A 17,029-nucleotide genomic window follows, 5' to 3' on the forward strand; every position below is an offset into this window, starting at 1 on the left:
GCATCCTGTCGGGCTGTATCACCGCCTGGTACGTCAACTGCTCTGCCCACAACCGTAAGGCTCTCCAGAGGGTAGTGAGGTCTGCACAACGCATCACCGGGGGCAAACTACCTGCCCTCCAGGACACCTACACCACCCGATGTCACAGGAAGGCCAAAAAATGCATCAAGGACAACAACCACCCGAGCCACTGCCTGTTCACCCCGCTATCATCCGGAAGGCGAGGTCAGTACAGGTGCATCAAAGCTGGGACCGAGAGACTGAAAAACAGCTTCTATCTCAAGGCCATCAGACTGTTAAACAGCCATCACTAACATTGAGTGGCTGCTGCCAACATACTGACTCAAATCTCTAGCCACTTTAATAATAAAAAATTTGATGTAATAAATATATCACTAGTCACTTTAAACAATGCCACTTTATATAATGTTTACATACCCTACATTACTCATCTCATATGTAAATACTGTACTCTATACCGTCTACTGCATCTTGCCTATGCCGTTCGGCAACGCTCATCCATATATTTATATGTACATATTCTAATTCCTTTACTCTTGTGTGTATGAGGTAGTTGTTGTGAAATTGTTAGATTACTTGTTAGATATTACTGAATGGTCGGAACTAGAAGCACAAGCATTTCGCTGCACTCGCATTAACATCTGCTAACCATGTGTATGTGACCAATAAAATTTGATTTGATTTAAATAATTGTTCTGATAAAGGAAAAGTAACTTTTCCCACAAAATAGAGGCATACAACGACAAAACAAAGGTTTTACAGTGTGGAAATGATAACGAATGAGTGAAGGAATTGCAGAAATAGATAAATGCAGAAACATATTTTTGGTTAAAGTTTGATTAAACAGTATAAAACTATCAGAAGAGCGAAAACCCCATTAAAATCACTTACAATGTATTTATTCCCACCCTAAGGGACATGCACTACTTATGAAGCATATTTAGAACTTTTATTCTACATAAAATACTGTCAAAAATGTAAAAAAATATATTGTGATGTGCTGGATGAGTGTGTCCCACCTTAAACTACTAACCATTGGAACGCCTTTATTAACAAATCACACCTACCTCCAGCTAAATAAACAATTATTGTTATACCCTAACTGATATTCCTGTGTGTGTGTGTGTGTGTGTGTGTGGTGTGTGGTGTGTGGTGTGTGTGTGTGTGTGTGTTCCGTCTGTGTGTTCCGTCTGTGTGTGCTCTCCAGGTGAGCCCAGGTTCCGTCCGGAGGCCAATCGTCGTTTCCTAACCTACGTCCAGGAGGAGCCAGATGACGCCAACGGCTACTTCAACCTGGGCATGCTGGCCATGGACGCCAACGAGAACACTGCGGCCGAGCGCTGGATGAAGGAGGCCATCCGTCTACAGACAGGCTTCCGTAGCGCCCTCTTCAACCTGGCCCTGCTCTACTCGCAGTCCCGACGGGAGCTGGATGCCCTGCCTGTATTAGATGAGCTGCTGCGCCACCATCCAGAGCATGTTAAAGGTTTGATTCTCAAGGGGGATATCCTGATGAACCACAAGAAGGACACCCAAGGGGCCAAGGTCTGCTTCCAGAGGATCCTCCGTATGGACCCCACCAACGTGCAGGGGAAACACAACCTGTGTGTGGTCTACTTTGAGGAGCGAGACCTGCCGAGAGCGGAGCTCTGCCTGGAGGAAACGCTGGCCCTGGCGCCCCATGAGGAGTATGTGCGTCGCCACCTGGGCATCGTGCGCAGTAAGATGGCCGCCATGTCCGTGGCAGGGCAGCCGCTGAGCCCAGCGTCAGCAGAGGGCGCAGCTACGCCATCCATGAAGGAGGAAAAGAAGGGGGGAGGAGGAAAGGAAGAGGAGGAAGGGAGGGGAGCCACTGGCAGCGCTGGGGCCGGGAGTAAGAAGAATGTGCGGAAATCCTCCTCGGCAGAAAGCCTCAGCGGTGGCGGCAACAGCCAATCAGAGCTTCTGGACGACGGCCAGGCTGATAAGCAGCAGCGGACTAAGAGCAAATCCACAAAAGAGATTAAAGACATAGAAAAGAAACGGGCGGCCGCCTTGAAGAGACTGGAGGAGATTGAGCGCATATTAAGCGGCGATTAACCTTGTTGTTATTTACCGCAGTGCAGGACTACTTTTTTATAGAGCTAGTTACAGCTCCTGAATCACAGATGTGATGCGTCCCAAATGGCACCCTATTCCCTATATCAGCAGGCAAGGCCCCTTGCACCACTTTTGACCAGGGCCCATAGGGTAGTAGCCCATAGTAGTGCACTATATAATAATTAGGGTGGCATTTCGGACACAGGCATAAAGATGTTTTGGTTTTGGTCCTCCTCACTTCATCATGCATGCTTTAACTCCTTTGATTGTTTGTTTGTTTTGTTTATCATGTTTACAGGCTGCCCTACCTGCTGCGTCCCCTTACAGGCTGCCCTACCTGCTGCGTCCCCTTACAGGCTGCCCTACCTGCTGTGTCCCTTTATTTTAACACCATTGCAAAAATCAAAAAGGGATTTTTTTTTCTGCACAGCAAAAGAAAAGCACAGTCTAGTTTAAAAAAAATCTCCACTACAGGTGCAAAACCCTATGTGTTGGTTTTTCTGAATGGCATTTTATCGTAATTATTTATGCTTGTTTGATTTGCTACGTTTACTAGCCAACTTGTTGATCACTGGATTTTATTCGATTTTTGTGTGACTCACTCACCTATTTTTTTTTTTTGGAATGATTGCATCACAAACAATTTAAGGAAATGACATAAAGAACACTACATGGCCCACTTCAGGCAGGCAGGATCTCTGTATGTTCTATGCATCTACAAATAACCCATTACTACAGCTGCTGCATCTGCATATTACACTGCATTACACCCCACGGTGCAGAAAGGCGCCAAGCCCCGCCATTTACTATTTTCCCTTATTGATCCCACCCTGTGCTTCCTGTTTTTTCCACGCCGTCAGTGTTGCACTGCTCATAGCACAGCCCTTATCTTACAGTGATGCCATTTGGAGCTGGTGTCTCATATTCAACCCCCACACACCCACCCACACACACCAACCGACCCGCCACAAGACAGGTGTATGGTTTCCTGTTTGTTACCTCAGAGCATATTAGTCTTCACGTATCATCATACTGTATATCTTATTTCAGTAATAACAGCATTGTTTGTGTGAGGGTTGACATATGCTCCCCCCTCAACCCTCTCTCCCCTCCTCCACCCTTTTTACCTCTCTCCCCCCCTCTCCACCTCTCTCCCCCCTCCACCTCTTTCCCCCCTCACCCCTCCCATATTCTTCCTCAAGCTGTGCCATGTGTTGTTTCTCATTTACACCAGAAGATTCCTCAATGAGAGATGATTTCACAGCACACTTCTTGTACTGAACTGGGCCCGTTTTTTCAAAAGCATTTTAAGGCTAAGTTCCTTAGAATCCTCTTTATTTTACTCTTGTTCTATCTCCCTCTGCAGCTCACATCGTTGACCTTGTTCTCGCTCTCGCGCGTGCACTCTCGCCCTGTTTCTCGCTTTCTCTCTCCATCTCATGAACATAAAGTCTAACACATACAGTGAATGTAATAAATATCACTAGATTTTCCCACACTTGTCTTGCTCTTGTGCTCATCTGCAACCATCCGAATAATGCTTTTTCAACATTGGATTGTGCTACCGTTTGATGCTATCTAGATTTTCTTTGGCTGTCATTCTCTTGGACACGAAAATTGGCGTTGAGTTGGAACTACCTGGAATTTCATTGTTCTTGTCTGATGATCTAGAGACTTGTTACGGACCTATGAGGAAACAAAAAGCAATTATTCTAGCTTGTTGTTGTTTAGCTTTTATCACCTTATTTAACCCCTCAGTGTACTGTGATGTTTTGTATCCTGGTGATTAGTTACAGACAGATACTGTAATGTGCAGTGTCAATCTGTTCCTTTCTCTTCACACTAACTAAATGGTGACTGTGTGTCCATCTGTTAACCGATAGGACAAATCAACCATTTCTGTCCGTAACCATTACTCAAATAGAAAATCTGGTAACAACATAAATGAGAAACATTGTCAGTGTAATATGATGGTTGGCCTGGGGCCTACGCCACACGTATGACCCCTTAACTCTAAAAGCATTTTCAACATGATCATTCATTACTTATCATTGAGCTCCTAAAAAACAACGTATTGTGCTAGTTAGTGTTTGTGTACAGATGCATGTACATTTTTAACATGCACTGTAAGCTCTCAGTACTGTCGTTGTTTGCCACTTGAAATATATGGTACGTTTAGCATAGCTATATTTTATCATGCAATACAAGTGCTCTGAAAGTGTTACAATTGTAATCAATCAAGAGTGTTGAAAACATACCTTTAAAGAACTGTCTCGCCTGTAATAATATCAGTTGTGTACAGAGCACATTAGTCAATCAGCCACTAAGATAGCCAACTAACACTTCAAATATTTTTAATCACCATATTTATCACTTTGGGCCTATATGTTCACCTGCAATTGAATTGATAAATTAATCATTTTTCATTGAACTACTTTTGTATGGTAACCAAAAACACTTTAATTTGTAAAGCTATATCCCTTTTTGTAATAGCAGCCCAGATGTTGTGTTGACTCCTGGGTGGGTGATGGTAGTGGAGGGTTCAGGGTTGTGTTGACTCCTGGGTGGGTGATGGTAGTGGAGGGTTCAGGGTTGTGTTGACTCCTGGGTGGGTGATGGTAGTGGAGGGTTCAGGGTTGTGTTGACTCCTGGGTGGGTGATGGTAGTGGAGGGTTCAGGGTTGTGGTTTTCAAATAAAGGCTGTTTACTTTACGACTGCATCTCACCTCTACATGTGTTATTTTTTGGTAACAGCTAGTCTCCCTAGGCACACCAGTTGCCTTCCACATTTAAGAATGTTCCGGCATACCTAGGTCTGGAGTTTCTGAAACTAGCTAACAGGATGTGCTACAGATGGTCTGAGGTAAAAAAAAAAAAAAAAAAAAAAAAAAGGAATTCTCACTGTGCCTAGCCCTGCTTCCTCTGACAGCTTGGTCATTGAGTAGGGGTGGTTGCAATCTATGGTGTATTATGCGTGCATGTAGTAATACATTCTTCTTGGGAGTGCTAGACATATTCATGAGGGAGCTTCATCTCCTAGCAAGCCTCTCCCTGGAGCCACCCATGCACTACACAGGCCGAGTCCAGAAACAACTCCTAGCCCTCACTTCTGGCACTGGCCCGTAGGCACTTCATGTAGTAATATGGTAGCAGCTCAACCTTGTTCTCTGATTTCAGTTCTGTTTTTATCAGCGGGAGGTAAGGTTAAAGTACACAAAATCAGTAGGATTAATGATCAAATCAATCAATATTTTATTAATATTAAGGTAGGTTAAATAAAACTTGATTACATGCTCAGGCTCCAACCTCATTAGGGTGGAGGCAGTGAGGTAACACGGCACATTGCTGTACTCTTAACTCTTACTGTTTGGCTCAGTTTCAAACCCACTTCCTCTTGAGTCTCACCTACTAAGTCGATTGGCACTCAACATGATGTATTTCTGGTATAGGAGGCAAGGGTGCAAGGTAGACCACTGCGGTGGTGGAATGACAATAAGGACGTAGGCAGACAGATAAAGTGCTTTCCCATGCAACTGAAGACCTTTGCTTACAAAGTGTATAATAACTTACAACCAACAGGATGACGAATTGTACATCGATCATTGAGTAACAGCAATGTATACCCAGCTTAAAGGGGTTTCCATAGTAGGGCCAAAATCACCTCATCCACTTACCACGTGTCCATGTAAACAATAAAGGCTTATAACCAGGGTAGGAACTGCTGCAACATGACCATGACGTTGAATAATGGTTTCTTCACATTATGTAATATGAATAAACAGTTGAAAGCATTGTTCGGTTTGACACGTTAGAAAGTCTAAATGGGAATGGAAATCTACCAAGTGATAAAGATGAATTCATAAAATCCTCACATGGGAACAGTAGTTAGTTGCATGGATAATTTTCCAAAATTGCATTTCAATGGTATTAGCCTGGATATTGTGCTCTGTCTATTTTAGCTACATTTAAGCGGATTTTAACTGTCAGGGCCTTGATGGATTTAAATGTCATACTTTAACCATATATCATGGAAATTCTTTGTCAGGTTCCACAACGCAGCGCCATCCTTCCAAATCAAAATCTAACCAGATCAGTTTATTGGTCGCATACACAGTTTAGCAGATAGAGGGAGCAGTGACATGCTTACGTTACTAGCTCCTGACAATGCAGTAAAATGTTAACAAGCACACACATTTTTTTTTAACTAAAAGTAATAAATCTTGAAATGTCGGAACGAATCCAACTAACCCAAATTGCACTGTAGCATGAATCCAAATGCAATCTATACGTATATACACCGGATGAATTCACACAAGATATACTAAGAATGTACAGCAGTAGATATATTAGACTGACAGAAGAATCCAGTATATCCATAAATATGTGGTGAGTATAAGCAGTGTAACTAAAAGAGCTATAGCGACAATACAGTATTTAACACACAGTACAAAACCCCCATGGGAAACTTGATAGAATTGCAGGAATTTCACTTCCGGACCAGAGTCCAAGGACACAAAGCCATTAAATACATTTTTATTTAAAAAGCATTGTAATGTCGGAACAAATCCAATTAACTCAAATAGCACTGTAACAGTAATCCAATTAACCCATATAGCACTGTAACAGTAATCCAATTAAACCATATAGCACTGTAACAGTAATCCAATTAACCCATATAGCACTGTAACAGTAATCCAATTAACCCATATAGCACTGTAACAGTAATCCAATTAACCCATATAGCGCTGTAACAGTAATCCAATTAACCCATAGCTTCATCATTATGGGGTGTTGTGTGTAGATTGATGAGGGATAACAGTAATTTAATACATTTTAGAATAAGGCTGTAACGTAAAATGTGGGGGAAAAATCAAGGGTTCTGAATACTTTCCGAATGCACTGTACGTATAGATTGCATTTAGATTACTGTTACAGTGCTATATGGGTTAATTGGATTACTGTTACAGTGCTATATGGGCTAATTGGATTACTGTTACAGTGCTATATGGGTTAATTGGATTACTGTTACAGTGCTATATGGACTAATTGGATTACTGTTACAGTGCTATATGGGTTCATTGGATTACTGTTACAGTGCTAAATGGGTTAATTGGATTACTGTTACAGTGCTATATGGGTTAATTGGATTACTGTTACAGTGCTATATGGGTTAATTGGATTACTGTTACAGTGCTATTTTTTGTTGTTGAAATATTAGCAAATGTATAAATAAATAATATACAATACCGTTCAAAAGTTTTGGGTCACTTAGAAATGTCCTTGTTTTCCATGAAAACATACATGAAATGAGTTGCAACATGAATAGGAAATATAGTCAAGCCGTTTTTTATTATTTATTTCACCTCTATTATTTCTTCTTTATTCACCTTTATACGTTAACAAGGTTATACATTGAAATAATAGTGTCCTTCAAACTTTGCTTTCGTCAAAGAATCCTTCATTTGCAGCAATTACAGCCCTGCAGACCTTTGGCGTTCTAGTTGTCAATTTGTTGAAGTAATCTGAAGAGATTTCACCCCATGCTTCCTGAAGCACCTCCCAGAAGTTGGATTGGCTTGATGGGCACTTCTTACGTATCATACGGTCAAACTGCTCCCACAACAGCTCAACAGGGTTGAGATCCGGTGACTTTCCTCCATTATAGACAGAATTACAGCTGACGTTTTCTTCCCTAAATAGTTCTTGCATAGTTTGGATCTGTGCTTTGGGTCATTGTCCTGTTGTAGGAGGAAATTGCCTCCAATTAATCACTGTCTACGGGGTATAGTATTGCATGGCTTTGCAAAATGGAGTTATAGCCTTCCTTCTTCAAGATCCCTTTTATCCTGTAAAAATCTCCCACTTTACCACCACCAAAGCGCCCCCAGACCATCACATTGCCTCCACCATGCTTGACGGATGGCGGCAAGCACTCCTCCAGCATCTTTTCATTTGGTCTGCGTCTCACAGATGTTCTTCTTTGTGATCCGAACACCTCAAACTTAGATTTGTCTGTCCATCACACTTTTTTCCAATCTTCCTCTGTCCAGTGTCTGTGTTCTTTTGCCCATCTTAATCTTCTCTTTTTATTGGCCAGTCTGGCTTTTTCTTTGCAATTCTGCCTAGAAGGCCAGCATCCCGGAGTCGGCTCTTCACTGTTGACGTTGACACTGGTGTTTTGCGGGTACTAGTGAGACGTCTGTTTCTCAAACTAGACACTACACTCTAATGTACAGTCGTGGCCAAAAGTTTTGAGAATGACACAAATATTAATTTTCACAAAGTCTGCTGCCTCAGTTTGTATGATGGCAATTTGCATATACTCCAGAATGTTATGAAGAGTGATCAGATGAATTGCAATTAATTTTCAAGTCCCTCTTTGTCATGCAAATGAACTGAATCCCCCAAAAACATTTCCACTGCATTTCAGCCCTGCCACAAAAGGACCAGCTGACATCATGTCAGTGATTCTCTCGTTAACACAGGTGTGAGTGTTGACGAGGACAAGGCTGGAGATCACTCTGTCATGCTGATTGAGTTTGAATAACAGACTGGAAGCTTCAAAAGGAGGGTGGTGCTTGGAATCATTGTTCTTCCTCTGTCAAACATGGTTACCTGCAAGGAAACACGTGCCATCGTCGCTTTGCACAAAAAGGGCTTCACAGGCAAGGATATTGCTGCCAGTAAGATTGCACCTAAATCAACCGTTTATCGGATCATCAAGAACTTCATGGATACCAGTTCAATAGTTGTGAAGAAGGATTTAGGGTGCCCAAGAAAGTCCAGCAAGTGCCAGGACCGTCTCCTAAAGTTGATTTAGCTGCGGGATCGGGGCAGCACCAGTACAGAGCTTGCTCAGGAATGGCAGCAGGCAGGTGTGAGTGCATCTGCACGCACAGTGAGGCAAAGACTTTTGGAGGATGGCCCGGTGTCAAGAAGGGCAGCAAAGAAGCCACTTCTCTCCAGGAAAAACATCAAGGACAGACAGATATTCTGCAAAAGGTACAGGGATTGGACTGCTGAGGACTGGGGTAAAGTCATTTCTCTGATGAATCCCCTTTCCGATTGTTTGGGGCATCCGGGAAAAAAAGCTTGTCCGGAGAAGACAAGGTGAGCGCTACCATCAGTCCTGTGTCATGCCAACAGTAAAGCATCCTGAGACCATTCATGTGTGGGGTTGCTTCTCAGCCAAGGGAGTGGGCTTACTCACAATTTTGCCTAAGAACAAAGCCATGAATAAAGAAAGGTACCAACACATCCTCCGAGAACAACTTCTCCCAACCATCCAGGAACAGTTTGGTGACGAACAATGCCTTTTCCAGCATGATGGAGCACCTTGCTATAAGGCAAAAGTGATAACTAAGTTGCTCGGGGAACATAACATCGATATTTTGGGTCCATGGCCAGGAAACTCCCCAGACCTTAATCCCATTGAGAACCTGTGGTCAATCCTCAAGAGGCGGGTGGACAAACAAAAACCCACATATTCTGACAAACTCCAAGCATTGATTATGCAAGAATGGGCTGCCATCAGTCAGGATGTGGCCCAGAGGTTAATTGACAGGGCGGATTGCAGAGGTCTTGAAAAAGAAGGGTCGACACTGCAAATATTGACTCTTTGCGTCAACTTCATGTAATTGTCAATAAAAGCCTTTGACACTTATGAAATGCTTGTAATTATACTTCAGTATTCCATAGTAACATCTGACAAAAATATCTAAAGACACTGAAGCAGCAAACTTTGTGGAAATCAATATTTGTGTCATTCTCAAAACTTTTGGCCACGACTGTACTTGTCCTCTTGCTCAGTTGTCCACCAGGGCCTCCCACTCCTCTTTCTATTCTGGTTATAGCCAGTTGCGCTGTTCTGGTGAAGGGAGTAGTACACAGCATTGTACGAGATCTTCAGTTTCTTGGCAATTCTCACATGGTATAGCCTTAATTTCTCCGAACAAGAATAGACTGACAAGTTTCAGAAGAAAGTACTTTGTTTCTTGCCCTTTTGAACCTGTAATCAGACCCACAAATGCTGACGCTCCAGATACTCAACTAGTCTAAAGGCGGACAGATTTATTGCTTCTTTAATCAGAACAACAGTTTTCATATGTGCTAACATAATTGCAAAAGGGGTTTTCTAATGATTAATTTGTATTTTAAAATGATAAACTTGGATTAGCTAACACAATGTGCCATTGGAACACATGAGTGATGGTTGCTTATAATGGGTCTATGTAGATATTCCATTAACAATCTGCCGTTTCTAGCAACAATAGTCATTTAAAGCATTAACAATGTTTACACTATTTCTGATCAATTTGATGTTATTTTAATGGACAAAAAATGTGCAAGGACATTTCTAAGTGACCCCAAACTTTTGAACAGTGGTGTAAATATAAATGTATGTGAATCGTGTATGGTTGGTATATGAATAGAAAAGGTGTGTATTAATCAGTAGTTATATGTATAGAATGAGCCATTACTAGAATATAGTAAGTACATATGAAGTTGGTAAAAGAGTATGTCAACTTTATTAAAGTTTCCAGTGTTTAATGACCATGTCTCTCTATCTTCCAAGAAAGCCGGCTAGTAACAGTGAGTAAGGTTCATGGAAGCGTTTCTGGGCAGAGCCCAGCTCGTGATGACTGTTTAACAGTCTGATGGCCTGGAGATAGAAGCTGTTCGTCAGTCTCTCTGCCCCAGCTTTGAACCACCTGTACTGTCTCTGCCTTCTAGATGTTGCTTAGGTGCCTAAGGGCTTTGATGATCTTTTTTGCCTTCCTGTGGCACCGGGTGTTGTAAATGTCCTGGAGGGCAGGCAGTGTGCCCCCGATGATGCTCAAACACACCCTGTATACTTGAAAGAGCGTTTCAACATTCTTTCTCATGTGAATTAAGTTGTTTGCATGCGTGAAGGACATGGTTAAAAGACTGCTCTGATTTCATTAGATGGCTAATGGTCTACATTTTAATTATCTTTACTTGTGATTTCATAAATGGCTAATGATTCTCATGTTCTACTGTGATTTTAAGTCTGCCTATGTGTGCGTCTGTGTACGTTTATGAGCGTACGTGTTCATGTGTGATGACGATAGCTGACTGCCAATTGAGCAACAGTCCAGATGGCCTGAGATGATGCTCAGATGCCAAGGGGAGATTGTTATTGCTCTGGCATTTGATCACAGCAGTATAATGTGATTACATCCATGTGATCGGACCATCTATTTTAACATTGAATTATAGGCTCAATGAATCTCTTGTCATCCTACCTTATTAGCTTTTAAATGCCTACACTTTGTGCATTCTTGAGCCAGTCCATGCCCCAAAAACATGGAGATAAAGATCTATGAGAATACATATAATGGAAGACTGTATTGTTAGCTGTTGCTCTTTCTTACATAGTGTACTTCCTCTTAAGACTCTATATTTGGCCTGACTTTGTAGAGTTAGAAGGATTCTGCTTTCCCCTCTTCCTCTACTGTGAACTGTTCCTTTTTATTAATTGTGGGGTTCGAGCCCTGAATGCTGATTGACTAACAGCCATGTTATATCAGGCAGTATACCACAGGTTTGTCAAAACATGTATTTTTACTGCTGTAATTACGTTGATAACCCGTTTATAATAGCAATAAGGCACCTCAGGGGCTTGTGGTATATGGCCAATATGCCACAGCTAATGGCTGTATCCAGGCACTCTGTGTTGCGTCGTGCATGAGAACAGCTCTTAGCTGTTGCAAATCCCAAGCATTGTTCTGACTCATTTCACATGCTCCCCAGTGTTAATTTTGTGTATATTTTTATGTAGCTAGTTTAAGCATACACATGACCAGCTACCTGATAACATCATGGTACAGCTCTCAAGTGAAATTAACAATCTACCCAAAATTGGCTTGATGACCGAGGTCGTTGGGAGACAATCCAAGTGACATGGAAGTACTGATTCATGTGTGCTCGTTGTTGGAAAAATCACAAACACACAGTAGTTCACTGTGGGTAGAATCCTAACTCCAGATAAGCACATACCTTTTTTTGCGTAGCTAAACATAAGCGAAGCATGCTTTTCATCTCAAGTGCATTTGAGTTCTACCACAATTCCAGAGAATCTATTCAAATAAAATAAAAAACTTTGCTTTTCTGCTGTCCTAGTGGGAAATATTAGAATCGGTTCATACTTGCTGTAGATTCTGCTGTCCTAGTGGGAAATATTAGAATCGGTTCATACTTGCTGTAGATTCTGCTGTCCTAGTGGGAAATATTAGAATCGGTTCATACTTGCTGTAGTTTCTGCTGTCCTAGTTGGGAATATTTGAATCGGTTCATACTTGCTGTAGTTTCTGCTGTCCTAGTGGGGAATATTAGAATCGGTTCATACTTGCTGTAGATTCTGCTGTCCTAGTGGGAAATATTAGAATCGGTTCATACTTGCTGTAGATTCTGCTGTCCTAGTGGGGAATACTAGAATCGGTTCATACTTGCTGTAGATTCTGCTGTCCTAGTTGGGAATATTAGAATCGGTTCATACTTGCTGTAGATTCTGCTGTCCTAGTGGGAAATATTAGAATCGGTTCATACTTGCTGAAGATTCTGCTGTCCTACTGGGAAATATTAGAATCGGTTCATACTTGCTGTAGATTCTGCTGTCCTAGTGGGAAATATTAGAATCGGATCATACTTGCTGTAGAATCTGCTGTCCTAGTGGGAAATATTAGAATCGGTTCATACTTGCTGTAGATTCTGCTGTCCTAGTGGGAAATATTAGGGTGGCAGGTAGCCTCGTGGTTAGAGCGTTGGGCCAGTAACCGAAAGGTTGCTAGATCGAATGCCCGAGCTGACAAGGTAAAAATCTGTCGTTCTGCCCCAAACAAGGCAGTTAACCCACTGTTCCTAAGCCGCCATTGTAAATAAGAATTTGATCTTATTAACAGACTTGCCTAGTTCAATAAAGGTTAATGGTTTCTTGTAAGTTAACATCAGAACCCTCCTCCCTAAGTTTGTTTTACTCACTGCTTTAGCACACTCCGCCAACCGTGATGTCCTTGCTGTGTCTGAATCCTGGCTTAGGAAGGCCACCAAAAATTCTGAGATTTCCATACCCAACTACAACATTTTCCATCAAGATAGAACTGCCAAAGGGGGAGGAGTTGCAATCTACTGCAGAGATAGCTTGCAAAGTTCTTTCATACTTTCCAGGTCTATGCCCAAACAGTTCAAGCTTCTAATTAAAAAAATTTAACTCTCCAGAAATAAGTCTCTCACTGTTGCCGCCTGTTATAGACCCCCCTCAGCTCCCAGCTGTGCCCTGGACACCATATGTGAATTGATTGCCCCCATCTATCTTCAACCCTATTACAGGGGCTGAGTCACTGGCTTACTGGTGCTCTTCCATGCCGTCCCTAGGAGGGGTGCATCACTTGAGTGGGTTGAGTCACTGATGTGATATTCCTGTCTGGGTTGGCGCCCCCCCTTGGGTTGTGGCGGAGGTCTTTGTGGGATATACTCGGCATTGTCTCAGGATGGTAAGTTGGTGGTTGAAGATGTCCCTCTAGTGGTGTGGGGGCTGTGCTTTGGCCAAGTGGGTGGGGTTATATCCTGCCTGTTTGGCCCTGTCCGGGGGTATCATCGGATGGGGCCACAGTGTCTCCTGACCCCTCCTGTCTCAGCCTCCAGTATTTATGATGCAGTAGTTTGTGTCGGGGAGCTAGGGTCAGTCTGTTATATCTGGAGGCTAGGGTCAGTCTGTATTTCTCCTGTCTTATCCAGTGTCCTGTGTGAATTTAAGTATGCTCTCTCTAATTCTCGCTTTCTCTCTTTCTTTCTTTCTTTCTCTCTCTCGGAGGACCTGAGCCCTAGGACCATGCCTCAGGACTACCTGGCATGATGACTCCTTGTTGTCCCCAGTCCACCTGCTGCTCCAATTTCAACTGTTCTGCCTGCGGCTATGGAACCCTGACCTGTTCACTGTGATGACTATTATTTGACCATGCAGGTCATTTATGAACATTTGAACATCTTGGCCATGTTCTGTTAAAATCTCCACCCGGCACAGCCAGAAGAGGACTGGCCACCCCTCATAGCCTGGTTCCTCTCTAGGTTTCTTCCTAGGTTCTGGCCTTTCTAGGGAGTTTTTCCTAGCCACCATGCTTCTACACCTGCATTGCTTGCTGTTTGGGGTTTTAGGCTGGGTTTCTTCAGAGTTTGTTCTGTTAGGTGACCTAAACTGGGATATGCTTAACACCCCAGCAGTCCTACAATCTAAGCTAGATGCCCTCAATCTGACACAAATTATCAATGAACCTACCAGGTACAACCCTAAATCCGTAAACATGGGCACCCTCATAGATAATATCCAAATAAACCTCTGCTGTTTTCAATCAGAATCTCAGCGATCACTGCCTCATTACCTGTCCGCTATGGGTCCACGGTCAAACGACCACCCCTCATCACTGTCAAACGCTCTCTAAAACACTTCTGCGAGCTGGCCTTTCTAATTAACCTGGCCCTGGTATCCTGGAAGGATATTGACTTCATCCTGTCAGTCGAGGATGCCTCGTCGTTTTAAAAGTAATTTCCTCACCATCTTAAATAAGCATGCCCCATTCAAAAAATGTAGCACTAAGAACAGATATAGCCCTTGGTTCACTCCAGACCTGACTGCCCTTGACCAGCACAAAAACATCCTGTGGCGGACTGCAATAGCATCGAATAGTCCCGTGATATGCAACTGTTCAGGGAAGTCAGGAACCAATACACACAGTCAGTCAGGAAAGCAAAGGCTAGCTTTTTCAAACAGGAATTTGCATCCTGTAGCTCTAACTCCGAAAAGTTTTGGGACACTGTAAAGTCCATGGAGAAAAAGAGCACCTCCTCCCAGCTGCCCACTGCACTGAGGCTAGGTAACACGGTCACCACCGATTAAACCATGATAGTCGAACATTTCAATAAGCATTTCTCTACGGCTGGCCTTGCTTTCCTCCTGGCTACCCCAACCCCGGCCAAAAGCTCTGCACCACCCGCAGCTACTTGCCCGAGCCTCCCCAGCTTCTCCTTCACCCAAATCCAGATTGCAGATGTTCTGAAAGAGCTGTAAAACCTGGACCCGTACAAATCAGCTGGGCTAGACAATTTCGACCCTCTCTTACTAAAATTATCCGCCGCCATTGTTGCAACCCCTATTACCAGTCTGTTCAACCTCTCTTTCGTATCGTCCAAGATCCATAAAGATTGGAAAGCTGCCGTGGTCATCCCCCCTCTTCAAAGGGGGTGACACTCCATACCCAAACTGTTATAGACCTATATCCATCCTGCCCTGCCTTTCCAAAGTCTTTGAAAGCCATGTTAATAAACAGATCACTGACCATTTCGAATCCCACCGTACCTTCTCCGCTGTGCAATCTGGTTTCCGAGCTGGTCATGGGTGCACCTCAGCCACGCTCAAGGTACTAAACGATATCATAACCACCATCGATAAAAGACAGTACTGTGCAGCCGTCTTCATCGACCTGGCCAAGGCTTACGACTCTGTCAATCACCGTATTCTTATCGGCAGACTCAATAGCCTTAGTTTCTCAAATGACTGCCTCGCTTAGTTCACCAACTACTTCGCAGACAGAGTTCAGTGTGTCAAATCGGAGGGCCTGTTGTCCGGACCTCTGGCAGTCTCTATGGGGGTACCACAGGGTTCAATTCTTGGGCCGACTCTTTTCTCTGTATATATCAACGATGTCGCTCTTGCTGCGGGTGATTCCCTGATCCACATCTACGCAGACGACACCATTCTGTATACATCTGGCCCTTCTTTGGACACTGTGTTAACTAACCTCCAAATGAGCATCAATGCCACACAACACTCCTTCCATGGCAGTGCCATCCGTTTTGTTACCAAAGCGCCTTATACCACCCACCACTGCGACCTTTATGCTCTAGTCAGCTGGCCCTCGCTACATATTCGTCGCCAGACCCACTGGCTCCAGGTCATCTATAAGTCTATGCTAGGTAAAGCTCCTGTAACAGTACTCTTCTTGCGTTGTGTACAATCAATCATCGACACGAACTACAACTTGTATCACCAGTCATGGAGCTTTATTCTGATAGAAACAGCACAAAATTGCACGTCATGCAATGCACGGCTCACCATCCAACTCTGCACTCACGCACGCTGGTTTGGTGCTTGTTCACTGGGCAATGTAGTTACCAAAATAATACAACAATTACAATATACAATATAATATTTTGAACAATGTACCTGATAGAAACAGCACAAAATTGCACGTCATGCAATGCACGGCTCACCATCCAACTCTGCACTCACCCACTGTACAAAATATACGAACCCCCCCACTAGACACAGTAAGTTGCTAGCTAGAATTGGTGGGAATTCTCTACAACAAAATGCACAATAAATATTCACCAAAAAACGCTGCATCTTATGTGTGAGGTTCGAATAACATTTACAAACAAATAAATTGTACATTTAAATCATCACTTGGGAGTATAAAAATCACTTTTGACGTACAGTGCTTTGCAACCAACAACTTACCGCTGGTTTGGTGCTTGTTCACTGGGACGATTCTAACTGAAACATCCTCCCTCGTAAGCAAGCTACGCAAACCAGCCAATAAGATGACATGTTGAGTAGGTGAAGGCAAGATAAATCTAAAACCAAAAACCCATTGGCTTAACAATAAAGCGGCAAGGGGAATCACCAATATAACCCTGTTACACTCCGCCTTATCTCAGCTCACTGGTTACGATAACAACACCCACCCGTAGCACGCGCTCCAGCAGGTATATCTCACAGGTCATCCCCAAAGCCAACACCTCCTTTGGCCGCCTTTCCTTCCAGTTCTCTGCTGCCAGTGACTGAAACAAATTGCAAAAATCGCTGAAGCTAGAGACTTACATTTCCCTCACTTACTTTAAACATCAGCTATCT

The 17,029-nt window shown here is 43.1% G+C and overlaps 1 protein-coding gene across 1 annotated transcript in view; it reads left to right on the top strand.

Moving 5' to 3' along the window:
- Positions 1–4,831, top strand: part of tmtc3 (transmembrane O-mannosyltransferase targeting cadherins 3) — a 136,974-nt gene extending 132,143 nt beyond the window's left edge. The window contains exon 14 of the mRNA XM_071416073.1: positions 1,229–4,831. Within this exon, the coding sequence (XP_071272174.1) occupies positions 1,229–2,100 (872 nt within the window). The 3' untranslated portion in view covers positions 2,101–4,831. The remainder of the gene's footprint in view (positions 1–1,228) is intronic.
- Positions 4,832–17,029: the final 12,198 nt, after the last annotated feature.

The sequence above is a fragment of the Salvelinus alpinus genome, chromosome 9, assembly GCF_045679555.1.
Source record: "Salvelinus alpinus chromosome 9, SLU_Salpinus.1, whole genome shotgun sequence".
NCBI classification, from domain to species: domain Eukaryota; kingdom Metazoa; phylum Chordata; class Actinopteri; order Salmoniformes; family Salmonidae; genus Salvelinus; species Salvelinus alpinus.